Source organism: Saccopteryx leptura, chromosome 6 (assembly GCF_036850995.1).
Source record: "Saccopteryx leptura isolate mSacLep1 chromosome 6, mSacLep1_pri_phased_curated, whole genome shotgun sequence".
Lineage (NCBI taxonomy): Eukaryota > Metazoa > Chordata > Mammalia > Chiroptera > Emballonuridae > Saccopteryx > Saccopteryx leptura.
In genome coordinates this window covers 77,040,110-77,067,627 of record NC_089508.1, presented here as the reverse complement: position 1 = coordinate 77,067,627, position 27,518 = coordinate 77,040,110, and the positions used below count along the sequence as shown (strand labels likewise).

General features: G+C 40.1%; 1 protein-coding gene across 3 annotated transcripts in view; it reads left to right on the top strand.

The window, feature by feature from the left end:
* TMEM62 (transmembrane protein 62) overlaps positions 1-27,518 on the top strand; it is a 55,134-nt gene that overhangs the window by 19,803 nt on the left and 7,813 nt on the right. For 2 of the 3 annotated variants that reach the window (XM_066342229.1, XM_066342231.1), the window contains 4 exons: positions 556-715; positions 16,882-16,995; positions 21,244-21,328; positions 24,881-24,985. In XM_066342229.1, coding sequence (XP_066198326.1) covers positions 556-715; positions 16,882-16,995; positions 21,244-21,328; positions 24,881-24,985 — 464 coding nt within the window. The remainder of the gene's footprint in view (positions 1-555; positions 716-16,881; positions 16,996-21,243; positions 21,329-24,880; positions 24,986-27,518) is intronic. The other variant, XM_066342230.1, reaches the window with a different exon arrangement.

Here is a 27,518-nt window from a genome sequence, read left to right as displayed (position 1 = left end):
TAGTAAAGTAAGAAATACATCTCTCCATCAGAGAGATGTATTTTTGATAGGAGCTGAATATCCAATTTAGATATTATATTCTCTGGGACCTGATAGCCTTAGCCTTATTTGTGACATTGCTTCTTCTAGGTAGATAGAACCAAATGAGTGAGTGGGAACCAAATGAGTAGATGGAAGGCTCAATATTAGATGAACAAAGTCATATGTCTAACCTATATTCTCTTCCTGTGAGAAAAACTAGGACTTCAGGAGTTTTTTTCAGAAAGAAGTTTGGATCTACTCCAGCTTTGTCTAAAGAAAATTGATGCAAAAAAAGAAATTGATTCTGCTTTCTATAAAGTAAAGAATAGTTCTAATTTCTCACCAGTTCAGGTTTGCTGAGTTATGCAACTCCAAAAGTCACCGTTCAGAAAGAAACATCATCTGGAAAGTGGTCCCACAGTTGTACCACATGTTGATTCTACCGATACTTTCTTTTTTCAGCTAATTATTGGTTTATTTATAAAACCAATGACAAATATCTAAAACCACGTTTTATATATGCTTTCATTTTAGAGTCTTGGCCTTTTCTTTATCCTCCATTACTTTGGTCACAGTTAAGATTGATGGAGTTCATTTAGGGCAAGCTATTCATTTGTCTGGTCCTGTTTTCACTCTGAAGTGGAACCCAAGAAACTACAGTAATGGGACACATAACATAGAAGTAATCGTCCAGGTAAGTTAATAATTTCCAATTCACTATATGAATGATTAGGCTGAAACCATACTGAACTCTGATTTAGATTTTTTTTTAATTCACTTGATAAAGATGAAACTAAATTTAATAAAGATTTTGGGTACATTGGATTTTGTATGTTCTGAAAATGGGAGTAATTCTACTATTAGACTAATAAAATATGAGCAGAGGAAAAGAGAAATGTGCTACTACTGTGCTCTTTTTTCTAACCTCAGGGAATCATTCTTTTGTTTTCTTTCAGCTTTGGCCTGTGTCTTTTATTAACTAATTAATTAATTTTTAAAGATTTTATTTATTCATTTTAGAGAGAGGGGAGAGAGAGAAAGGGAGGAGGGGGCTGCATCAACTCATAGTAGTTGCTTCTCGTATGTGGTTTGACCAGGCAAACCCAAAGTTGTAAACCGGTGACCTTAGCGTTTCAGGTTGACTCTTGATCCACTGCACCGCCACAGATCAGGCTGACCCGTGTGTTTTAATAATGGGAGAAAATTCACCAATGTACCAAAAGATAACAGAATAAGACAGAAAACATATTTATGTGTTTGATTGCTGTTTTCCAAGTATAAGGAAATTGTGTCACTATTGGGAAAGCTCTGGGACAGAACATTTTTAGGCATCAAAGCATTTTTTTTGTTTGTGGAGTATGCATTCATAGGATATGCAGGAATATTCTGCTTGGCATTATTCTGATAAAGCCTGGGGCACATTTGATTCAATAGCACCTGCCAGAGTAGAAAGTGATCATTGTTACCAAAATAGAATAGTTTCATCAATATTATGAAACTTATCTTTAAGGGATAGATTGTGCTCAGAAATTAGTTTCTAAAAAAAAACCCCAAAATCTGTCAATTTCTATAACTTATGATTTCATGACAGTTTTTAACTAATTTATTCTTCTAATATTAATCCTTTGAGTAGTACAAACATTAATGTACGTTCTCGTGCCACCTGACCATCCAGATAACAAAGTTTTTATTTTAAAAATGTGTAAGGCAATATTTAAAAAAGACAAATGTGTGTTCTTCTTGTTTCCGTAAATTGGTTATCAAACAAACATGATTTTAAGTTAATAAAACTGTAACTGTAACTAATTTCATTTTTTGAAAAAAACTCGCTCCCGAATGTCAGTGAGCATGAAAAAAACTCACTACTTAATGGGTTAAGTCAGTTTGAAACATGAAGTAATTCTTCAGAAGCACATGAATTACTTTTTTTTGAGAGAGAGAGAGAGAAGGATAGAGAGGACGGAAGGGAAAGATGAGAAGCATCAACTTGTAGTTATGGCACTTTAGTTGTTCATTGATTGCTTTCTCATATGTGCCTTGACTGGGGAACAAGTGCCAGTGACCTCTTGCTTAAACCAGTGACCTTGGGCTCAAGCCAGGGATCATGGGATAATGTCAATGATCCCATGTTCAAACTGGTGACCCTGTACTCAAGATGGTGAGCCTGCACTCAAGCCAGTGACCTTCGGGTTTTGAACCTGGGTCCTCAGCATCCCAGGTTTATGCTCTATCCACTGCGCCACCACTGGTCAGGCTCATTACTTTTTTATTTTTTTAGTCACAGAAAGATTTTAAGCAGAAAGGAGCTTTTTACTGAGCTCCCCCTAAGATGATGCCAGGCACTTAAATACAGTGTGTCATGGTGCACTTTTGACCGGTCACAGGAAAGCTACAAAAGACGATAGAAATGTGAAATCTGCACCAAATAAAAGGAGAACTCTCCCAGTTTCATACCTATTCAGTGCAGTTCGATGTGGTCTACATTTGTTGCCCTACACACATCCAAATGATAGAGAAGTTCTTGCCACACACGAGTAAGGACGTCTGGTGTAACAGAGTGAATAACGTCTGTGATTCTCTGTTTTAAGTGATTATGTTGTTGATACGTTCAGTGTACACATGTTGCTTCACATAACCCTAAAAGTAAAAGTCTAAGGGCGTCAGATCCGGGGATCGTGGTGGCCATGGCTTGACAGAACCCCTGCCTATCCACCGCCAGGGGAATGTTCTATCCAGAAACTCACGAACAATGGTGGCGTAGTGTGGAGGAGCATCGTCCTGTTGAAAGATGACACCTTCTGGAAATTGTGGCACTGCATACAATTCCAACATGTCAAGATAGGACTTTGCCGTCACAGACTGCTCCGCGAAAAAAAATGAGCCCATCACCGTATCATGCATCAGGCCACACCACATGTTCACTTTTAGGGGTGTTAACATTCGTACTCAACGTAGGCATGAGGATGTCAGCAGCCCATATTTGGACATTATGGCGATGAACATGTCCACAGATATGGAAGGTCTCCTCATCGCTAAACACAACCTTCTGCAAAAATCTTGCATCATTGTCGATCTCATGAAGCATATCTGTTGCAAACGCGCATTGTGTGGGGTCTATCCACCGGTTTGATAGTGTGCAACAGCCGCAATTTGTACCTCGTAAAACAGACATTTCTTTAACACTTTATGAACTGTAGTCTTGCTTAGGTGTAATTGTCGAGTACATGCATGCACAGATTTTTTAGGGCTCCTTAGGTAGCTATCCTGTAGAGCCTCTACAGACTCGTCACTGACTGATTGCCTACCAGAACGGGGTTTCTCTACCAAACTCTTGGTTTTCTTCAACTGCTTATCCCACCAAGTAATGTTATTCCTATGTGGTGGCGCTTCGTTATAAATGCGCCGATATTCAAATTGCACTTTGGTCACGGATTTGAATTTAGCAAGCCACAGAACACACTGAACTTTCCTCTGTACCGTCCACATCTCAACTGGCATGGCCATGGGCTGCTCCGCTGTATACACGGTGTTACATCATCATCTGCGCATGCGCACATGCTGCCACATCATCCTACAGAAACTGGGAGGGTTTTTCTTTTATTTGGTGCAGATACCACATTTCTATCGTCTTTTGTTGCTTTCCTGTGACCGGTCAAAAGTGCACCATGACTTTACAGACACACTGTATTTTACTCAATCCATATAACAATTCTGTAGAGTAGGTAGCTTTATCCCCAATTCATAGATAAGGAAACAAGAGAAGGCACTTAGCAATGCCACCGTCTTTGAAGTGTTCTGCTTAGAAGGAAGAAAAACACACAGGGAGGATGTGGAAGGAGGGATGGCTGGGGATGAACTCTTTTTTTTTTTTTTTTTTTTTTGTATTTTTCTGAAGCTAGAAACGGGGAGAGACAGTCAGACAGACTCCCGCATGCGCCCGACCGGGATCCACCCTGCACGCCCACCAGGGGGCGGTGCTCTGCCCCTTCGGGGCTTCGCTCTGCGGTGACCAGAGCCACTCTAGCGCCTGGGGCAGAGGCCAAGGAGCCATCCCCAGCGCCCGGGCCATCTTTGCTCCAAAGGAGCCTCGGCTGCGGGAGGGGAAGAGAGAGACAGAGAGGAAGGAGAGGGGGAGGGGTGGAGAAGCAGATGGGCACTTCTCCTGTGTGCCCTGGCTGGGAATCGAACCTGGGACTTCTGCACGCCAGGCCGACGCTCTACCACTGAGCCAACCGGCCAGGGCAGCTGGGGATGAACTCTTAATGTTTTTCATATTTGAAGTTGCTCATTTTATTTTTATTTATTTATTTATTTTTATTATTTATTTGGATTCTATTTATTTTATTTTTTAAAGTTTTAAAATTTATTTTGTTACCGTGTATTCAAGTGTCCCACGCAATATAACACCCTAACCCCCCGACAACGTGCCCCTATTACACCCCCTTTACCCCCACCCCCTGCCTGCTTCCCCCTTCCCTTTGGGATTTGATGTCCTATTATCTGTATCTATGTGTTATAAATATATAATTTCAGAAATCCCTTCACCTTCTCTGATCCCATCCCCTCATCCCCCTTCCCTCTGACAGCTGTCCTTCTGTCCGCCATGACCTCACCTCTGGCCTCTATTCCATTCCTTGTTCACCGTGCTTATTAGATTCGACACATAAGTGAGATCATATGGTATTTCTCTTCCTCTGGCTGGCTTATTTCACTTAGCATAATAATCTCCAGGTCTAACCATGCCATCACAGAAGCTAAGATTTCCTTCTTTTTCATGGGTGTGTAATATTCTATTGTGTATATGTACCACAGCTTTTTTATGCACTCGTCCACTGATGAACACTTGGGCTGTTTCCAGATCTTGGCTATTGTAAACAATGCTGCAGTAAACATGGGGGTGCATATCTTCTTTTGAATTAGTGTTTTGGGATTCATAGGATATATTCCTAAAAGAAGAATAGCAGGGTTAAAAGGCAGTTCCATTTTTAAGTTTTTGAGTAAATGCCATACTGTTTTCCACAGTGGCTCTACAAGTCTGTGTTCCCACCAGCAGTGTAGGAGGGTTCCCTTTTCTCCACACCTTCACCAGCTCTTGTTGTGTGTTGATTTGTTAATGAGAGCCATTCTGACAGATATGAGGTGGTATCTCTTGTGGTTTTAATTTGCATTTCTCTGATGATAGTGACGTTGAACATTTTTTCATATGCCTATTGACCATCTGTATGTCCTCTTTGGAGAAGTGCCTATTCAGTTCCTTTGCCCATTTTTCAATTGAATTGTTTACCTTCCTGGTGTTGAGTTTTCGAAGTTCTTTATAAATTTTGGTTATTAACCCCCTTACAGATGTATTGGAGAATATGTTCTCCCATTGTGTGGATTGTCTTTTTATTTTGTTAATGGTGTCTTTTGCTGTGGAAAAGCTTTTTAGTTTGATATAATACCATTTGTTTATTTTGTCTTTATTTCACTTGTCCATGGAGAAATATTGACAAAAATATTGCTACAAGAGATAACAGATAATTTACTGCCTGTGTTTTCTAACAAGATTTTTATGGTTCCATGACTTACATGTAAGTCTTTTATCCATTTTGAGTTTGTTTTTGTGAATGGTGTAAGTTGTATGTCTTGTTTCATTTTTTTGCATGTACCTGTCCAATTTTCCCAACTCCATTTATTTTATTTTATTTATTTATTTTTTCCTGAAGCTGGAAACGGGGAGAGACAGTCAGACAGACTCCCGCATGTGCCCGACCGGGATCCACCCGGCATGCCCACCAGGGGGCGACGCTCTGCCCACCAGGGGGTGATGCTCTGCCATTCTGGGGCATCGCTCTGCCACGACCAGTGCCACTCCAGCGCCTGGGGTAGAGGCCAAGGAGCCATCCCCAGCGCCCGGGCCATCTTCGCTCCAGTGGAGCCTCAGCTGCGGGAGGGGAAGAGAGAGACAGAGAGGAAGGAGAGGGGGAAGGGTGGAGAAGCAGATGGGCGCCCCTCCTGTGTGCCCTGGCCGGGAATCGAACCCGGGACCCCTGCACGCCAGGCCGATGCTCTACCACTGAGCCAACCGGCCAGGGCCCCCAACTCCATTTATTAAAGAGACTATCTTTACTCCATTGTATAATCTTGCCTTCTTTGTCAAATATCAATTGACCATAAAGGCATGGGTTTATTTCTGGGTGCTCTGTTCTGTTCCGTTGAGGTGTGTGCCTGTTCTTATGCCAATACCAAGCTGTTTTGATTGCAATGGCCTTGTAGTATAACTTGGTATCAGGAGGTGTGATACCTCCCACTTTGCTCTTCATTTTCAAGATTGCAGAGGCTATTTGGGTTCTTTGTTGGTTTCATATAAATTTTTGGAGTATTCTAGATTTGTGAAGTATGCCATTGATATTTTAAGAGGAATTGCATTGAATCTATAGATTGCTTTGGATAGTATAGATGTTTTAATAATGTTAATTCTTCCTATCCATGAACACAGTATATGTTTCCACCTGTTTATATCTTCCTTGATTTCTTTCTTCAATGTCTTATAATTTTCTGAGTACAAGTCTTTTACCTCCTTGGTTAAATTTATTGCTAGGTACTTTATTTTTCTTGTTGCAGTAGTGAAGGGGATTGTTTTCTTAATTTCTTTTTCTGACAGTTTATTGTTGGTGTATAAAAATGCCACTGATTTCTGAATATTAATTTTATACCCTGCCACCTTGCCAAATTAATTTATCAGGTCCAGTAATTTTTTTGACTGAGACTTCAGGATTTTCTACGTACAGTATCATGTCATCGGCAAATAATGACAGTTTTACTTCTTCTTTTCCAGTTTGGATGCCTTTTATTTCTTCTTTTTGTCTGATTGCTATGGCCATGATTTCTAGAACTATGTTGAATAAGAGTGGTGAAAGGGAGCACCCCTGTCTTGTTCCTGATCTTTTTTTTGTGTGTGTGACATAGGCAGAGAGAGAGAGACAGAGAGAGGGACAGATAGGGACAGACAGACAGGAAGGGAGAGATGAGAAGCATCATTTCTTTGTTCTGGCTCCTTAGTTGTTCATTGATTGCTTTCTCATATGTGCCTTGACCAGGGGCCACAACAAAGCAAGTGACCCCTTGCTCAAGCCAGCGACCTTGGGCTCAAGCCAGCAACCTTTGGGCTAAAGCAGTGACCATGGGGTCATGTCTATGATCCCACACTCAAGCAAGCGACCCTGCGTTCAAGCTGGTGAGCTTGTACTCAAGCTGAATGAGCCCACGTTCAAGCCGGTGACTTTGGGATTTCGAATCTGGTTCCTCTGCATCTCAATCCAACACTCTATCCACTGTGCCACTGCCTGGTCAGGCTTGTTGCTGATCTTAAGGGGATTGCTATTAATTTTTGCCCATTGAGTACGATGTTGGCTATTGGTTTGTTATATATGGCCTTTATTATGTTGAAGTATATTCTCTGTATTCCCATTTTGCTCGAAGTTTTTATCATAAGTGGGTGCTGGATTTTATCAAATGCTTTTTCTGAATCTATTGAGATAATTGTGTGATTTTTATTCATTTTGTTTATGTGATGAATCACATTTATTGATTTGCAAATATTGTACCAGCCTTGCCTCCCTGGAATAAATCCCACTTGTTCATGATGTATGATCTTTTTATCTTTTTTTTTTATTGTGATAGAGACAGAGAGTCAGAGAGAGGGACAGATAGGGACAAACAGACAGGAAGGGAGAGAGACGAGAATCATCAATTCTTCATTGCGGTTCCTTAGTTCATTGATTGCTTTCTCATATGTGCCTTGACCAGGGGGCTACAGCAGACCGAGTGACCCCTAGCTTGAACCAGCAACCTTGGGCTCAAGCTGGTGAGCCCTGTTCAAACCCAATGAGCCTGCGCTTAAGCTGGCGACCTTGGGGTCTCGAATTTGGGTTCTCCACGTCCCAGCCCAACGCTCTATCCACTGCACCACCGCCTGGTCAGGCTGTATGATCTTTTTAATGTATTGCTGTATCTGATTTGCTAATATTTTGCTGAGAATTTTAGCATCTGTGATCATCAGGGATATTGGCCTATAGTTTTCTTTCATTGTAGTGTCTTTATCTGGTTAGGGAATGATGATAATGATGCATCATTAAATGAGCTTGGAAAGCTTCCTTCCTCTTGAATCTTTTGGAATAGCTATAGGTGTTAGTTCTTCGAATGTTTGGTAAAATTCGTCTGTGAATTCATCCAGTCCAGGACTTTTGTTTGCTGGGAGTTTTTTGATAACTGTTTCAGTTTCATTTGTTGTAATTGATCTGTTTAGGTTTTCTGATTCCTCCTGATTGAGTTTTGGTAGAGTGTATGTTTCTAGGAATTTATCCATTTCAACTAGGTTGTCTAATTTTTTGGCATATACTGTAGATCTTCATAGTATTTTCTTACAATCCATTGTATTTCTGTGGTGTTATTTGTTACTTCTCCACTTTAATTTCTAATTTTATTTATTTGGGTCCTCTCTCTTTTCTTCTTGATGAGACTCATTAAAAGTTTGTCAACCTTGTTTACTTTTTCAGAGAACCAGCTCTTGATTTCATTGATCTTTTGTATTTTTTTAGCCTCTATGTCATTTATTTCCACTCTAATCTTTTTTTTAAAGATTTTATTTATCCATTTTTATTGGAGAGAGAGAGAGGAAAGAGATAGAGAGAACAGGGGGAGGAGCAGGAAGCATCAACTCCCAAATGTGCCTTGACCAGGCAAGCCCAGGATTTTGAACTGGCAACCTCAGCATTCCAAGTCGATGCTTTATCCACTGTGCCACCACAGATCAGGCTCCACTCTAATCTTTATTATTTGCTTTCTTCTGCTTCCATTGGGCTTTATTTGTTGTTCTGTTTATTGTTCTTTTAGGTGCAGGGTTAGGTTGTTTATTTGAGCTTTTTCTTGCTTCTTAAGATATGCCTATAATGCTATGGAGCTTCCCTCTAAGGACTCTTTTTTTCTGTGTCCCATAGATTTGGGGTTGTTGTATGTTCATTTTTACTTGTTTCAGGGAATTTTTTTATTTCTTCCTTGATCTCATTATTAATCCATTTGTTATTTAATAACATGCTATTTAGCTAATTGTAGTTGATTTTTAGTTTCATACCCTTGTGATCAGAGAAGATGCTTGATAGGATTTTAGTCTTCTTAAATTTATTGAGACTTGTTTTATGTCCTAACATGTAGTCTGTCCTATAAAATGTACCACAAGCATTTGAAAAGAATGTATCATCAGCAGCTTTGGGGTAGAATGTTCTGAAAATATTAATTAAATCCAGTTGATCTAGTGCTGGCATCCCCAAACTACGGCCTGCGGGCCACATGCGGCCCCCTGAGGCTGTTTATCTGGCCCCCTGCCGACTTCTGGAAGGGGCACCTCTTTCATTGGTGGTCAGTGAGAGGAGCACTGTATGTGGCAGCCCTCCAACGGTCTGAGGGACAGTGAACTGGCCCCCTGTGTAAAAAGTTTGGGGACCCCTGATAAGGCCACTGTTTCTTTGTTAATTTTCTGCCTCCAGTGGAGGATCTATCCATTGATGTTAGTGAGGTATTGAAATCCCCTACTGTTATACTGTTGCTCTCTATCTCGCCCTTTATGTCCATCTAAATGTACTTTATATATTTAGGGGCTCCTATATTAGGTGCATAAATATTTACAATGGTTATGTCCCCTTGTTGGGTTGCTCCCTTTATCATGTAGTGACCTTCTTTGTCTCTTACTATAGCCTTTGTTTTAAATACTATCTTGTCAGATATAAGTATCGCTGCCCAGCTTTTTTTTCATTTCCATTTTCATGAAATACTTTTTTCCATCCCTTCACTTTCAGTCTATGTGTATCTTTTGTTCTGAGTTGGGTCTTTTGTGGACAGCATATAATATACAGGTCCTGTTTTCTTATCCATGCAGCTGTACTATGTCTTTCTTTTTGTGTGTGTGTGACATAGACAGAGAGAGACAGAGAGGGACAGACGGACAGGAAGGGAAAGAGATAAGAAGCATCAATTCTTCTTTGTGGCACCTTAGTTGTTCATTGATTGCTTTCTCATATGTGACTTGACCGGGGGGGCTACAGCAGACTGAGTGACCCCTTGCTCAAGCCAGCAACCTTGGGCTCAAGCTGGTGAGCCTTGCTCAAGCCAGGTGAGCCTGCGCTCAAGCTGGTGACTTCAGGGTTTTGAACCTGGGTCCTCTGCATCCCAGTCTGATGCTCTATCCACTGCGCCACCACCTGTTCAGCTATGTCTTTTTATTAGAGCATTTAATCCATTTACATTTAAGGTTATTATTGAAATGTACTTATTTATTGCCATTTTATTTTTTAAACCTACAACCCTGTTTCTCTCGATTTCTTTTTTCCTTTGTTCTTTTTATAGTGGGCCTCTTAACATTTCATGCATTACTGGTTTCCTTGTAATGAATTCCTTGAGTCTTTTTTTGTCTGGGAAGCTGTTTCTTTCTCCTTCAATTTTAAATAATAGCCTTTCTGGATAAAGTATTCTTTGTTGTAGGTTCTTGGTATGCATCACTTTGAATATTTTTTGCCAATCTGTTCTGGCCTGAAGTGTTTTGGTGAGAAGTCAAATGTCATCCTATGGAGGCTCCTCTGTTGGTAATTAACTGTTTTTCTTTTGCAGTTTTTAGTATTCTTTCTTTGTCTCTTAATTTTGGCATTTTAATTATGCTGTGTCTAGTGTAGGCCTCCTTGGATTCATCTTTAATGGGACTTGCTGTGCTTCTTGAACTTGTATGACTTTTCCCTTCATCAGTTTGGGGAAACTTTCAGCTATGATTTCTTCAAACAAGTTCTCTATCCCCTTTTCATTCTCTTTATCTTCAGGAACCCCTATGATGCAATGTTGTTTTTTACATGTTGTTGCAGAGGTCTCTTAGAGATTCCTCAGTCATTTTGAGCCTCTTTTCTTTTTGCTTCTCTGCTTCTGTGCTTACATTTATCTTGTCCTTTAAGTCACTGATTCAATCCTCCCCTTAATCCAGCCTGCTGTTGATTCCTTCTAGTGCAATCTTCATTTCTGATACTGTGTTTGTAATTTCTGACTGGTACTTTTTTATTATTTCAGTGTCCTTTTTGATTCTTGCTGTCTCTTTGTTTAAGTTCTTATTGTGATCATCCATTGTTGCTCTAGGACCATGATGGTGAACCTTTTTATAAAAACTGCCCACTTTTGCAGTGCTGGTCAACCTGGTCCCTTCCACCTACTAGTGGGCGTTCCAGTTTTTATGGTGTGCCAATCACAGTGCCATTTGGTTGCTCCACTACCACCCACCATGAAAGCTGGAACGCCCACTAGTGGGCAAGAGGGACCAGGTTGACTAGCCCTGCAAAAATGGGCAGTTTTTATAAAAAGGTTCACCATCACGGCTCTAGGATCCTTCAGCATCAGTTTGCGTCTGGTAGTTTGGTTACTTCCATTGCATTTATGTATAGTTCTTTTTCTGGGGATTTCTCTTGTTGATTCATTTAGGTCATATTCCTTTGCCCATTTAGTCTGTATATTAGGTAGCTTTAGTCTGATTGAAATTTGTTGTGGTATCTTTTTTTTTTTTTTTTTTTTATAATAAATTTTTATTAATGGTAATGGGATGACATTAATAAATCAGGGTACATATATTCAAAGAAAACATGTCTAGGTTATTTTGTCATTAAATTATGTTGCAAACCCCTCGCCCAAAGTCAGACTGTCCTCCGCCACCCTCTATCTAGTTCTCTGTGCCCCTCCCCCTCCCCCTAACTCTCTCCCTCCCTCCCTCCCATGTCCTCCCTCCCCCCACCCTTGGTAACCACCTGTTGTGGTATCTTTTTGAGGAAGATGGGCTCAGTGGTACTGACCTCCAGGCCACCTGAGTTTCTTGCTCTAAGAAAGCTTCTTGAGGGTGGTATTTACCATCCTGTTGTATGTGACTGTTGAACGCAGTTGGTCCTTTTGTGAGTGTGGTTATCCCTTCAGGCTGGATGGCTTTAAGAGTCAACCTTGATCATATATATTAGACACTGTGCACTGTCTGTCCTGTTGGGCGTACTGTATTTCCTCATGTATAAGACACATCTTATTTTGAAAAATTTGGAGTCTAAAAACTGAGTGTGTCCTATACAGTAGTTGTGACATTTCAAATGCCATCTATGGAACTGAGGATGAGGCAATATATGAGGACAGTGATGAGGAGTTGTATGAATTTTATGATGAGTAAAACTTGAGTTCAATAACTTTATGTACAGTGGTACCTTGAGATAAGAATTTCATTCATTCTATAACCAAGCTCATAAGTCAGTCAACTCATATATCAAACTGCCGATACTGGACCCGTGCGCCAACGCGCCACCTAGTAGCAGCTTCCTGAATCACGACTCGTATCTTGGAATTTTGCTTGGATCTCGAACAAAAATACGGACTGAGTCGCAGCTTGTATCTTAAAAAAAATCGTATGTTGATCTGTTTGTATCTCAAGGTACCACTGCAGTACATTTCTTTCAAATTTCAGGCCCAAAATTAAGGTGCATCTTATATATGGGAGCATCTTATACATGGAGGAATATAGTATTTATTCTCTGCAGTGTCTTATGCCTGCTGCACTCCTCCTTTCGGCATGCTGCTTGTGTAGCAAGCTGAGTCTAGTGTTGGGCTGTCTGCCACCCACTACTGGTTGTGTTGGTTCTGGATCTTCTTGGGTTGGCCTCAGCCATTATTTGTAACCTGCTGTGGGCTACGTGTCTGGAGCTACTGCTCTGTTCTCTGTTTGTGTCGACGTTTTCTATGCCTGGGTAGTGTGGGAAGGGCGAACCTGTATATAAGGACCATCTTCCTCTTGCTTAGAGATGACAGCAGCTCAGTAAAAACCCCAAACTCTGTAAGATTTACCTCCACTTTTCAGCTGCTCTACCTCCTCATGCAGCTGCCTGGTCTTCCCACAGAGTCTTCTGTAGAAAGACTGTAGTATGAGCTCAGACTGGCCTCAGCCTGCCAACCTCTCTACAGGTTGCAAGCTTGGTTGGTTAGGGCAGCTGAGGTTGGGAATACAACATTAGTGGGACCCTCTACTTCAGGGGTCTCTTGGTCAGAGCTCAGTATGGGGAAAGTGGTCCCTACTCCAGAGCCTAATCCCTCAGCCACTGCTGGATACTCAAATTATATTTCTCTCCAGCAAGGTTAATAGCAGGTTCAGATTGGGTGGAGCCAACAGTCCCCTCTCCAGAAGTTCTTCCAGCTGGGGAGCCCCTGGTCTCAGGGAGGAAGACTGAGAGAGTTCTCCCCTGGAGTTGACTGTGCCCCCAGAAAGTGGCTAAACCCCTGATTAGACCCAACAATAGGCTCACGGGCCCCACACATTGAATGTCCATGCTGCAAGCCTTTCTCCCTTCCCCCTGTGGAACCTAGCCCAGCAGGGCAGGATATTCAGAATCTGGGCTGGCTGACTGTGAAGCTCCACCCTGTCCAGTGCATACGCCAGCCGCTGTGCTGGTGCTGACCACAGAAAGTGGAACTTGCCTCAGCTGGGCCCTGTATCTGATGATCCTTCTCTTAGGATATGCCAGCAAGGGTACTTAGGTCCTGAACTGATGTTCTCTGCAGCTGGCCTCTGGTTGTCCCAGCCCTGGGCCTTCCTGGGCGGAACTCGGCATAGACCAGTGAGGGACACTGCCCGTGACTGGCCCTCAGCAACCTTCTTGGAGCTACAAGCAATCCAGAGTTTGTGGCTGCTTCTGCTGGGCCCAGGTGCACATGGAAATACCAAGCTACACACCTAGGCTGGCTTTTACCCACACTGGACCTGGGGGAAGGTCAGCATAAGGCCAAGGTTCCCTGAGAACTGTTTCCTGCAGCCTCTGTCTGCTGGCTGCTTATTGGGCTCTGCCACTGAAATAAAACCTCTGGTAGAGTCTAGAGCAGGGATAGTCAACCTTTTTATACCTATCGCCCACTTCTGTATCTCTGTTAGTAGTAAAATTTTCTAACTGCCCACAGTTTCACAGTAATGGTAATTTATAAAGTATAATTAGAAATTTAAAAAATATATGAAAGAGACTAACGCTATAATGAATGCTCATGTCCCCATCAGACAACTTAATAGTTATCAATTCATGACCAGTCTTTTTTCATCTGTACCACATTCACATCTCTCCTTCCTGCACCATGATGTCATCTTATATGTAAATATGTATGAATCACTAAAAGATAGGACTATTTTAAAAAACATAACCATACCATATTATACCAAAACAATTAACAATAATTCCTTAATATCAAACTATACAGCTAGTGTTCAGTTCCCCCAATTTGCCCTATATATGTTTCTTTCTACATATTGCAATTAGCTGATTTGTCTCTCTAGTCTCTTTTAATCAATAGATTCCCTCTCACCCCTCTGTTTTTTTTCCTCTTTGTAATTTATTTTCTTTGGAAACTTGATGTTTTATCCTGTGGTGTTTCCTTTGTTCTGGATTTTTGCCATTTAATTTCAGTCGGGTTTGTTTTTTTGTTTTTTGTTTTTTTTTGTGACAGAGACAGAGAAGGACAGATAGAGACAGACAGGAAGGGAGAGATGAGAAGCATCAATTCTTCATTGTGGCACTTAAGTTATTCATTGATTGCTTTCTCATATGTGCCTTGACTGGGGGCTTCAGCAGACTGAGTAACCCTTTGCTCAAGCCAGCAACCTTGGGCTCAAGCTGGTGAGCCTTGCTCAAACCAGATGAGCCCTGCTCAAACCAGATGAGCCCATGCTCAAGCCAGTGACCTCAGGGTTTCGAACCTGGGTCCTCTACATCCCAGTCCAATGCTCTATCCACTGCGCCACCACCTGGTCAGGCCAGTCTGTTTTTTGGCAAGAATTTGATGTTTTATACTTCCAACAGAAGCATTTAATACCTGTTTGTCTCTCTTTTAGTAATTTTAAGATTGATCAGTGTATTCAGGTATTGTTAGCCTTATCCATTAATGTGCTGGTAAATATGTAACAACCTACTTGGACAATGTTTGGGGTGGGGGCTGCTTTGCAATGTTTCCCTGATTTATACCAATTTCTATAGTATAAATATTCCTACTATAGCTGCTTTTAGGCTACCAATACAACATCAAGCAGCTTGCAAAATTTCTGAAAATTTAACAGTTGGCCCTTGTGAGTCAGTCAAGCCAGCTCCAGACACTTGTGTTATCCTTTCCATTCATTAGGAAATCAGCTTTTTTTTTTTTTTTTTTTTTGGTATTTTTTCCAAAATTAGAAGCAGGGAGGCAGTCAGACAGACTCCTGCATGCGCCTGACCGGGATCCATCCGGCATGCCCACCAGAGGGCGATGCTCTGCTCATCTGGGGTGTTGCTCCATTGTGGCCAGAGCCATTCTAGCGCCTGAGGCGGAGGCCATGAGCTGTCCTCAGTGCCCGGGCCAACTTTGCTCCAGTGGAGCCTTGGCTGCGGGAGGGGAAGAGAGAGATAGAGAGGAAGGAGAGGGGGAAGGGTGGAGAAGCAGATGGGCGCTTCTCCTGTGTGCCCTGGCCAGGAATCGAACCCAGGACTTCCAAATGCCGGGCCGACGCTGTGCCGTTGAGCCAACTGGCCAGGGCCAGGAAATCAACTTTTTACCAAATGATTTCTATCAGCTATTGATAATCTTTGCCTAGATCCAGTATTTCATTAGAGTTATAGAGTGATGATATTCCAATTGCTACTCCTTATTAAATTAGGAGTATTACTTAGGGTAGTTCTGTAAATAAAACATTTCTCTTATCTATTTGGTACCCAATATAGAGTTTACATAAAAATGGCAGGATAAATTCTATTTTTTAAAAGATTTTATTTATTAATTTTAGAGAGAGAGGAGAGAGAGAAAGGGGGAAAGAGTAAGAAGCATTGACTCATAGTAGTTGCTTCTCTTATGTGCCTTGACCGGGAAGCCCATGATTTTGAACCAGTGACCTCAGCATTCCAGGTTGACGCTTTATCCCCTGCACCACCACAGGTCAGGCAGCCAGATAAATTCTTAATTCTTCCCTCATTCTTCCTTTTGTAAGTAAGTTTTCAGAATAATGAGTTGCTTCTCAAGCATCCGCCAAAGGAGTGTTCTAAATTTAGTATTATTATGAATTTAGTGTTTAAAAAAACGTGGTATGTTTCAATCCATTTTATTCTTTCGATGCTCAAATTGTTCCATCATTTGCTAGTGGGAGCCTCTCCAAGTTGGCCACTAAGTCCTTTGATACAATCCTAGTTTTTTTTTGTTAGTTTTCTTGTTTTCTGGTATGACGAGATATTCCAAGCTTTCCTTGTGCATTTCTTACTCAAAAACTAGAATCAGCCATTTTTCTATAGAACACTGGTTCCTTATAGTAAAAAATAGTATTTTGAGGCCACATTTAGCACTAGATTAGCTAGCTCACAACTGTTGGGTTGTTGTTACTTATAGGCCTTTTTAAATTTATTTTTTATTTTATTTTATTTATTTATTTTTAGAGAGGAGAGAGAGAGGGAGAGAGAGAGACAGAGAGGGAGAGAGAGGGGAGAGAGACAGAGAGAAGGGGGGAGGAGTTGGAAGCATCAACTCCCATATGTGCCTTGACCAGGCAAGCCCAGGGTTTCGAACTGGCGACCTCAGCATTTCCAGGTTGACACTTTATCCACTGCGCCACCACAGGTCAGGCCTATTTATAGGCCTTTTTAGTGAACGTAGGGAAATCCAGATTTTTTTAAAGAGAAAATACATTGTAAGTACATAATGATATTTCCAGTTTAAATCTAGAATTACAAGGTTTTAAAGACGTTCTGTGTAAAGTGCTCATAGGAATAATCAAAAGTAAATGAAAAAGTAGCACGAGAGTCAATTCTCTGCTCTGCTTCCATCTAGGATTCTGCTGGAAGAAGTAAGAGTGTTCACCACATATTTTCTCTTCAAGAGGATAATCAGCTCAGATTTGACCCTCTAGCATCATTTATTCTTCTTACTGACCACTGCATGGTGGTGAGTAAATTCAACCTAATGTTTTGTGTGTTTTTACTGGATTTGGTAGGTCCAAAGTCATAAATAATCATGTGATGAGAAAACTGAACCCTATAAAATAAAAAGTTTAGTTATTTATTTAGAAGACTAAAATGCTTTTAAGTTGAATTAAAAGAAGCAAAGGCATGGACACATAATACTTGTTTGGGGATCTGACTCTTAACTAATGCCGTAAAACCAGGATAGCTAAAGGAATTATAAGGACTGGACTAAGTTGGATTATGGCTCTTTTAAAAATAATATTTCTTCCTACATAAATAATGCATGCTAAATTTAGAAAACTAAATAAACTGCCTGACCGGCAGTTTATTTCAGGTCAAACCGGAAATATTCCCATGTTACTCTTTTATCACACTACCCATTATAACCATTGCATTTGTCTTTATGATACTCTATTTTACTCTCACATACATTTGTATATGAGTTTTTTTGTGTGTTTGTTTGTGTTTTTGAGACAGAGAGTCAGAGAGAGGGATAGATAGGGACATACAGACAGGAACAGAGAGAGAGATGAGAAGCATCAATCATCAGTTCTTCGTTGTGCGTTGCGACATCTTAGTTGTTCATCGACTGCCCCCTCACATGTGCCTTGACCGTGGGCCTTCAGCACACCGAGCAACCTCTTGCTCGAGCCAGTGACCTTGGGTCCAAGCTGATAAGCTTTGCTCAAACCAGATGAGCCCATGCTCAAGCTGGCAACCTCGGGTCTCAAACCTGGGTCCTCTGCATCCCAGTCCGACGCTCTATCCACTGTGCCACCGCCTGGTCAGGCTGTATATGAGTTTTTAATATAAAACAGTACATGTACTTTTAATTCTCTTTTGCTGTCTGATTTTTTCCCATGGAGTAGTTTATTTAGACTCTTGTCTTATATCAGTTTATATTATTATTATTATTATTATTATTATTATTTATTTATTTTTAGAGACAGAGAGAGAGTCAGAGAGAGTGATAGACAGGGACAGACAGACAGGAACGGAGAGATGAGAAGCATCAATCATTAGTTTTTCTTTGCGCGTTGCAACACCTTAATTGTTTATTGATTGCTTTCTCATACGTGCCTTGACCGTGGGCCTTCAGCAGACCGAGTAACCTCTTGCTGGAGCCAGCGACCTTGGGCTCAAGCTGGTGAGCTTGGTGAGCTTTTGCTCAAACGAGATGAGCGACCTCGGGGTCTCAAACCTGGGTCTTTCGCATCCCAGTTTGACGCTCTAGCCACTGCGCCACCACCTGGTCAGGCAGTTTATATTATTTAATAATATAGTGTTTATTGACTGCCTTATATTGTCATAGATATACCTTAACCACTTTCCTATTGTTGAGTGTTTGTTTCTAGTTTTTCCCTCTATTATATAAATACTGCTTGTTCAAACTATGTTTTTGTAGTAGTAGTACAAAATTTATCCCCCATATAGTAGTTTTGGGGGATAAATTCCTAGAAGAGAATTTCTGCATGAAAAAGTAGACACATTATCCTATAAACTTCACTTATTTATTTCATAGTTGCATAAATTATTTATTATATTCATTGTTTGTTGTCTATCCTCCCTCAGTAAAATATAAGCTTTATGAGGGCAGGGATCTTTATCTGATCTGCCTAACACAAAGTAGGCACTTGATAAATATTTCTTGGACAAATAAATGTTTTGTTCTTGTTTTTGTTTTTTAGTTTTTAATTTACACTGTCAAATAGTCTTCCAAAGAAACTATAGCCCAAAAAAAAGAAAAAGAAAAGAAACTGTAGCAATTTTTACTCTATTTCCCTCAGCTCTCACCTGTGCTGGGTATTAACATCAATTATACAAAAAATATACACTACAATGTTAAGAAGAAAAATTTTAAACTCCTTTAATCTCAACGCCCAAAGATAGTGTTAGTGCATATCCTCATAGACTTAAAATATGAATTTGATTATTATTTTTATTGGCTTTTACTACTTGTATGATAGTTGTTTTTCTTTTAGATGTTATTTATTGATTTTAGAAAGAGGAAAGAGAGAGAAAGAGGGGGCAGGGAGGAGCAGGAAGCATCAACTCATAGTTGCTTCTCATATGTGCCTTGACTGCGAAAGCCAGGGGCTTCGAACCAGCAACCGCTGTGCGCCAGGTTGACGACTTATCCACTGTATCACCACAGATCAGGCTGTGATAGAGTATTTAAAAAATATTACCAATAGGCATTTGTATCTCATTTTTTACAAATTTTTTGTCATTTCTTTTTTCTTTTTTTTTTTTTTGAGGTGAAATTCACATAAAATTAGCCATTTTATCTATATGTGTTAATTTTATTTTTTTAATTGAATTTATTGGGGTGGCACTGGTTAACATAGTTATACAGGTTTCAGGAGCCCAATTCGATAACACATCTCTATATACTGTATCGTGTGTTCACTCCCCCCCAAAATTAGCTATTTTAAAGTGAATGATTTAAAGACATTTAGTTCCAAAACATTACCATCACCACAGAAGAAGACCAAGTACTTATTAAACAGTCACTCCTCATTCCTTCCTCCCCCAACCTCTGCCAATCACCCGTCTCTTTTCTGACTCTGTCCTATTCTGGATTTTCATATAAATAGAATCATACAATATGCAACCTTTTATGTCTGGTTTCTTTCATGAGCATACATTTTTTTTGAGGTTCATTTGTGTTATAGCATGTATTAGTACTTTATTCCTCATTCTGACTGAATAATATTTTAGAGTATATATATTGTATATTTTATCATATTAAAGAGCATAATTCAACCAAGTAAATGTAAAGATCTAACTGGCTTTATTAAGCGATTGATGGATCAGGTAGCATCTCATGTAGCAACTAGAAGGGTGTTCTCGTCATTTTTTTCTTTTACTTTTTCTTTTTCTTTTTGCAAGACAGAGAGAGGGACAGACAGACAGGAAGGGAGAGAGATGAGAAGCGACACCTTAGTTGCGACACCTTAGTTGTTCATTGACTGCTTTCTCATATGTGCCTTGAATGTGGGGTTCAGCAGACCAAGTGACCCCTAGCTCAAGCTGGTGAGCCCATGCTCAAGCCAGATGAGCCCATACTAAAGCCAGCAACCTCGGGGTTTCAAACCTTGTCCTCAGCCTCCCAGGCTGATGATGTATCCACTGCACCACCACCTGGAAGGTGTCATTTATTTTTTGGGGGGGGATTTTTAATAACCACTTGGATCAGACTTTGGAAACTTTGATGTTCTTATAAATTACTTGGGAATAGTATTAAAAAATATTCTAATTCAGTAAGGCTGAGATGAGACTTGAGATTCTGCATTCCTAACAAGCTTATTCCAGTGATGATCTGGGGACCGTACTTTGAGAAAGAAAGACCTAGATTATACGTTCCTTTACTGTGAGCTCGTCTCCAAGTGAAGGACTTCTTTTTTTTGTTTGTTTTTGTTTTTGTTTTTGGGGTTTTTTTTGTATTTTTTCTGAAGCTGGAAACGGGGAGAGACAGTCAGACAGACTCCCGCATGCGCCTGATCAGGATCCACCCGGCACGCCCACCAGGGGGCGATGCTCTGCCTCTCCGGGGCATCGCTCTGCCGCGACCAGAGCCACTCTAGCGCCTGGGGCAGAGGCCAAGGAGCCATCCCCAGCGCCCAGGCCATTTTTGCTCCAATGGAGCCTTGGCTGTGGGAAGGGAAGAGAGAGACAGAGAGGAAGGAGGGGGGGTGGAGAAGCAAATGGGCGCTTCTCCTATGTGCCCTGGCCGGGAATCGAACCCGGGTCCCCCGCACGCCAGGCCAACGCTCTACCGCTGAGCCAACCGGCCAGGGCTGTGAAGGACTTCTTGATGGAGAAAGCAAAAAGAAAATGCAATTTCTGTTTACTTAGCTGCAGTGTACTGTGTACTGTTTTTTTTTTACTCTTAACGCAACTTGAAATAAAACAAAACAAATTTTGTTTCTGCTAGAACAATGAAAGTGGACTATTTTAATTTAGTCATTTTATATAACTGTATAAAATTATTTAGTGTCAGCATTGGTCTAAGTATCGTAATTCTGAAAGAGTAATGCTGAGGCAACCTAAAATTTTCTTTTTCTGGTGGATCCAATATTTTATTTTCTTTGACCATATATTTTTCTTATATAGTCATTTCTGCTAATGATGTCACTTTCATTTTTATTAATGAGACCATTTTTAAAAACCTTAATTGATGCTATACCCATGTGTTTATTTTATATTAATATCTATTTCTCTGCAGGCCCGGATCCTTTTTGTAATGATTGTGCTGATCCAAGTCTTCATTCTCATTATTTTTAGGCATCGAGGATATCTAGAGCTTAAAGGTTAGTCATGGTTTCTTGTATTCTTAGAAGACTTATTTTTAAATATTACATAATGTCCTCACTATTACCAAGTGATAAATATTAATATAAATTTTCTTTGCTTGAGCTCTGTGAGGTGCAGCCTTTAAACTAATGTACATTTTCCACTATACTTTATCTTAAAACAAACAAACAAACAAAAATAACCCTCAATCACTTGCTGCTGCTACATGAGGCTCAACCAAAATGGAGAGGGGGTGTCATTATATAGCTCAAAATGACCAACGTTAAAGATCTGCCAGACATTAAAGATCTTCCACATTCTGGTCTTATCTAATTAGCCATATTTTTAACTAGTTACCTTCAGTCTATGTAATTTTTTACTGCTCATACCATGCTCACTTCTGCTACTGTGCTTTTGCCTAAATTATCATCTCTAATGTAAATTGTTAATCAATTTTTAAAAAATTGGTTTAAGAAGGAGAGGAAGGGGGGGGGGAGAGAGAGGGGGGATATAGATATGTTCCTGTATGGACCTTGACCAGGGATAGAACCAGCAACCTCTGTGCTTCAGGACAATGCTCTAATCAACTGAGCTATCTGGCCAGGGCTAAACTGTTTTTCAAAACTTGTCTAAATGTTAGCATCCTTTAGGGCTCACCTCAAACCCACTTTTTCCATATCATATTCTTCAACCTTTCAGGTCATAATGAGCTCTTGCCTCTCTGAGTCCCAATAGTTGTTCCTAGCCAATCACTTGGCTTTATATAACCACTTCAAATGTACATATATACGTTTTCTCCTCAACTGAACTAAGTTCCTCAATATAGGAGCTTTTGTTTTCTACTTCTTGTTCATTTCCCACTGTCCCCAGTGTTAAGTTTGTATATAATAGACAACAAATACTTACTGAATTATATTTTACTCATTCTTTCTAGGCTTGGGTGAAATCGCTGGGATTGGGAACCAGTTGTGGGGGAAGGGCGACTGTAGTAATGACTAAACAGTAAAATGATTAACTGACTAAGTAGTACACACGTTCTACTGAATGTTATCCTGCTTAACTGACTAGGTAGTGCACACATTGTACTGAATGTTATCCTGCTTATATCATATATCTGTATTTTAAAACTTCTATGGAAAAGTTTAAGAAACATTATTGCAAACATATATTTTCTTGCACATAATTAAATAAATGTTTGAAGGAGGTCCTCAGCTTCATTATGGGGGGATTCTAGTATCTTTGTCTAGTTATTTAAAATTTACAACATATTTTTACTTGCATTATCTCACTTAATCTTTACAACAATCCTGTAAGGTAGGTATTATTGTCCCTGTTTTAAACATTAGAAAACTAAGGACTGGGTAGATTATGTAAGTTGTCTAAAGTCTCAAAGCTAGTAAGAGATGAGGGTAGACTCAAAACCCAAGTCTTCTAACCCTAGGTCAGTTCTTTCCTTTAAACACTTCTCAGATTTGACTACAGCTTAGAATCCCATGGGGAACTTAAAATCTCAATGTCTGTGCAGCACCGATTACATCAGAATCTCTATAGGGATAGAATCTAAGCATCAATTTTAAAGCTCCCCAGATGGTTTCAGTGTGCAGTAAAGGCTGAGAAGTATGGCTTTGTTTAAAGCCATATTTCTCAGTCAAGTTGCTTAGAACCACTTGGGTTGCTGTGTAAGCTCCTCCTCTCCTCAGGCCAATTAAATCAAAATCTCCGAAGGATGAGACTTCAGCATAGGTGTTTTCTAAAAGTTCCTCCAGGTTATTCTAATGTGCAGCCAAAGAAAAGAGCCATTGCTTAAAGTTTAAAGCTTAGCTGCCTCTTTGGTTGAAGGATTATTTATTAATAATAAATAATAATTATTATAGGTGGATATATAGATTAATACTTTGAGAAGTACCAGACTAGAACAAGAAAGAAGCCAAGAGAGTAATGAATAGCAAGTGTGTAATACACAAAGTGAGAAAAGTCATGCATTGTCAGGTTTTGTATGAAATTAACTGTTAGCAGGCTGAACAAAGGTATATCTTGGCCTCTGAAGAAAGACATACTGCCTGACCAGACGGTGGTACAGTGGATAGAGCATCAGCCTGGGCCGCTGAGGACTGAGGTTTGAAACCCCAAGGTCGCCGGCTTGAGCACCAGCTCATCCAGCTTGAGTATGGGCTCATTGGATTGAGCGTTGGGATCATAAACATAAGCCCAAGGTTGATGGCTTGAGCTAAGAGTCACCGGCTGAGCTAGAACCCCCTGGTCAAGACACATATGAAAAAGCAATCAGGGAACAACTAAGGTGCCGCAACTATGAGTTGATACTTCTCATCTCTCTCCCTTCCTGTCTCTCTCTCGTTTTAAAAAAAAAAAAGGACTGTAGTTCTCTCAGTCCTGGTCAAGTAGCTCAGTTGGTTAGAACATGCCCCAGCATGCTGAGGTTGCAGGTTTGATCCCCAGTCAGGACATGTACAAGACAGCAAATGAGGGCATGAATTAAGTGAACAACAGATGGATGTTTCACTCTCCCTTCCTCTCTCTCTAAAAAATCAATAAATTTTTAAAAAGAAAGACATACTAATTAACTTATATCAGTCTATTTTATCATTGAGACCTGTTCTTTAAATAGTTTTCACCTCTAGTATTGCTCAGAGTGCACTGAGCTTCCTGTCATAGTCTTCTGCTGACTGGTTTATGATCAGCCACAACGTCAGTGAAATGGCTGGCTGAGGGTGAGGATCTGTGGTATTTAGTCCCTGGCCACAGAATGGAGCTTCTCTGTGTGAAACCCTTGTACTTGGTTTTTTGGTACTTATTTTAAGAGATGCCCATTTGGAGAGCTTTATATGCTGCTCACAAAAATTAGGGGATATTTTAAAATGAATATGAAGCTATAATATATCCCCTAATTTTTGTGAGCAGAATTAGGGGTACCTCAAAATGAATATGAAATGATAAAATATCCCCTACTCCCTTTCAGCTGGAGTAGGAGGATAACTGTGAGTTGAATTATATTACATATGGGAAAGGAATATTTGAACAGGTACTCATACTTAAGCTTAGATTGGAGAAACTGTTATTTCTTTGATATGCTTTTGATACATTTTGATATAACCTTAGGGAGTTTGTATGTTTGGGTTCTGAATGCCCTAGAAAACAAAGGCTAGGTCATCTTTTAAGTACAGCATTCTATTTCAAACATACGAGAAGACAAAATAATGTCTTCTGGCAGGTACTTATTGTTTTAAGTCATTTATACACACACACACACACACACACACACACACATAGTGTGTGTGTGTTTGCGCGCATATGTGTGTGAGTGTGAGTGCACATGCTCCTTGTGAGTATACCATTGCTTTGAACCTCTTATCCTCTCAATTCTAAGTGAATTGGTTCCTCAGGATTTCTACCAACTTATGAATTTAAAGTGGTATCATCTGTATAGTTAGCATATAACAATAGATTTGATGAATATATAGGATAGCGCATGAAAGTCATCTAGAAAAATGTGATAAAGAAATTGAACTTTGCATGTGTTCATTGGATTTTTTCAAATTTATTCTCTTTAGGGCCTCCAGGATTTACAAATTTGACCTCATTTTCCCTTCATGTCTTGAGCAAAATCAACATCTTTTACTATTTTGTGTTGTTGCTGACTGTATATACAGTGCTGGGTAAGTCAATTAGGAAACCAGAGACTGGTGAAATCTGCCAAGGAAAATGTTGAGAATTTTGACAGTAGAGTCATTTAGGCTCTTGAGAACTTAATGAACAGCACATGGTTCCTTCACAAGTCATTTCCTGGGATATGGTCTTGGAAATCAAGTTGTTTCTTAACATGTTTAAAGGACATGTAGTTTACTGAAGCATACTGAGAAGACCGTTACAGAATTTGTGTAGAAACCTAACAGAAGATAGTTCATTCAGCTTAATTACCATCTCCTCAGAGCAGCCTTCTTGACTACCCTAAAGTTTTATCCTTTATTTCATCATGCTTTGTATTTCCTTCATTGCTTTATCAGAATTTATAACTATATTTGTTAGTCATCATCTCTCCCCTCATTAGAATCTCCGTTGATATCTTGTCTGTCTTGTTCACCTCTATGCCCAACACTAAGCACAGTGTCTACTATGGAGTTCAGTGAACAATTTATTAATGTGTGGCTCATAAAAACTCAGCTCAGAAAAGAGAAACTGAGATGAGCAGTGAGTTCAGACTTACCTAAATTCTTCTATTATATTAATTAATATACCCAATACTTAACAAAGTCACTTAGCTATTTACAGAAGAAGAAAGCACTGAAAAGCTTTTGGCTAATGCACCTTAATGTCTAAAAGTCAGTTAGGCTATTTGTTGCTTAGTCTTTGTTTTACACTTTTATTTTACCTTTGGACTTTCCTTTGCTCATATCTGACTCTCACCAGAGAACACAAAGTAGTAAGATAAAAAAAAAAATGACACTTTGCCATACTATATAATATGCCAGGGGTCGGGAACCTTTTTGGCTGAGAGAGCCATGAACGCTACATATTTTAAAATATAATTCCGTGAGAGCCATACAATATGTTTAACACTAAATACAAGTAAATGTGTGCATTCAGACACTTTTAAAGTACAATAAGTGTCTGAATTCTTTTTAATAACGTTGTTATGCTGTTGCTAACCAATGATGAATAAAGTACTTCTTACCATTAATGCTACTTCTGGTGCTACATGGTTTTGCTGATGGCTTTGTAGTCTGGTTGATAAGTGGTAAGGTTAAGCTTCATGCAGGTGTTGAGACTTCCATCCATTAAACATGATCGTAGGTTGGTCTTAATGTTCATTAGATGTGAGAAATACTGCTCACATGCATACATAGAGCCAAACATTGTCAGTACAGCAATACTCACACGCTACGGTGTGTGGTATGTGACAGGAAGCGCATTCCAAGTTTTGACAATCAGCTGGTCTGCGGGTTGAAGTTTTTAATTTCTCCCCACTTGTGTTTGCTCGCCAACTCTGCTTGCTGTCGTGTAAGTCTTTCCAAATCTTCATTCAGTGACTTGAACTTATTCACCCACATGTCTGAGGCCTTCAGCTCAGCAGCTTGTAGCTCAAAATCTCTGATGGAGACACCGGCGATGTAACTCAGGTCCGAGCTGTCCACTGCACACTCGTGTGGATGGGTGATGAACTTAAAAAGACGAGTGCGCTCACAAAATTCTCCAAAGCGTGCTTTGAATGACTGCAGGAGATTAGACGTGAAGCCTGCTAGCTGCTGGAGATGAAGATGTTGAGCAGGGTCACTTGCTGTGCATGCATCTTTAAACTCTCCCAGTTTTTCAGAATGTAGTAAACAACCGGTTTCAGTGTCCAGGATGAAGAGTTCCAGTTTGTTTTCAAATGCAAACACTTCTTGTTGAAGGGATAAGACTGTATTTCCAATGCCTTGCATTTTCACATTGAGCTGGTTCAGATGTTCAGTCATGTCTACGAGATAGTAGAACTTCAGGAACCACTCAGTGTTAGCTAACTCAGGATGCTCAACGTTTTTCATTTCAAGAAAAGTCTGGATTTCACTCAGACAAGCCATGAAACAACTGAGCACCTTCCCTCTTGACAACCAATGCACATTGCTGTGCAGAAGCAGACCAGGATAATTATTCCCATCTTCATCCAGCAGTGTTTTAAACTGGCAATCATTTAAAGCTTGGGCAACAATAAAGTTGACCACCCGAATGACCAGTGACATCACCTCACCAAGCTGCTCACCACACATCTGAGCACAAAGTGTCTCCTGATGTAGGATGCAATGAAAACTTAGGATGGATCTCTTTTCATGTTCACAAAGAAGCACTACGAATCCTCTGTTTTTACCCACCTTGCACAGAGCACCAACAGTACACACCGAAATAAGTTTATCCATCGGTAGATATTTTTCTTTAGTGAACTCAGTGAAAGACTTGAATAAATTCTCCCTTCTTGTTGTCCCTTTCATAGGCAAACAAGACGTTCCTCATGTAGTGTGTTACCGACAGCATACCTTGCAATCACACTGAACTGGGATAAATGGCTTACGTCTGTTGACTCATCCAAAACGAGAGAAAAGAATGGTGCTGCATTTATGTCCTTCACTTGTGTTGCCTCAGTTTGATTTGCCATCATGATGGTATGATTGTGAACACTTCTTGCCGACAGAGGCATATCTTTTATTCATTTGATTA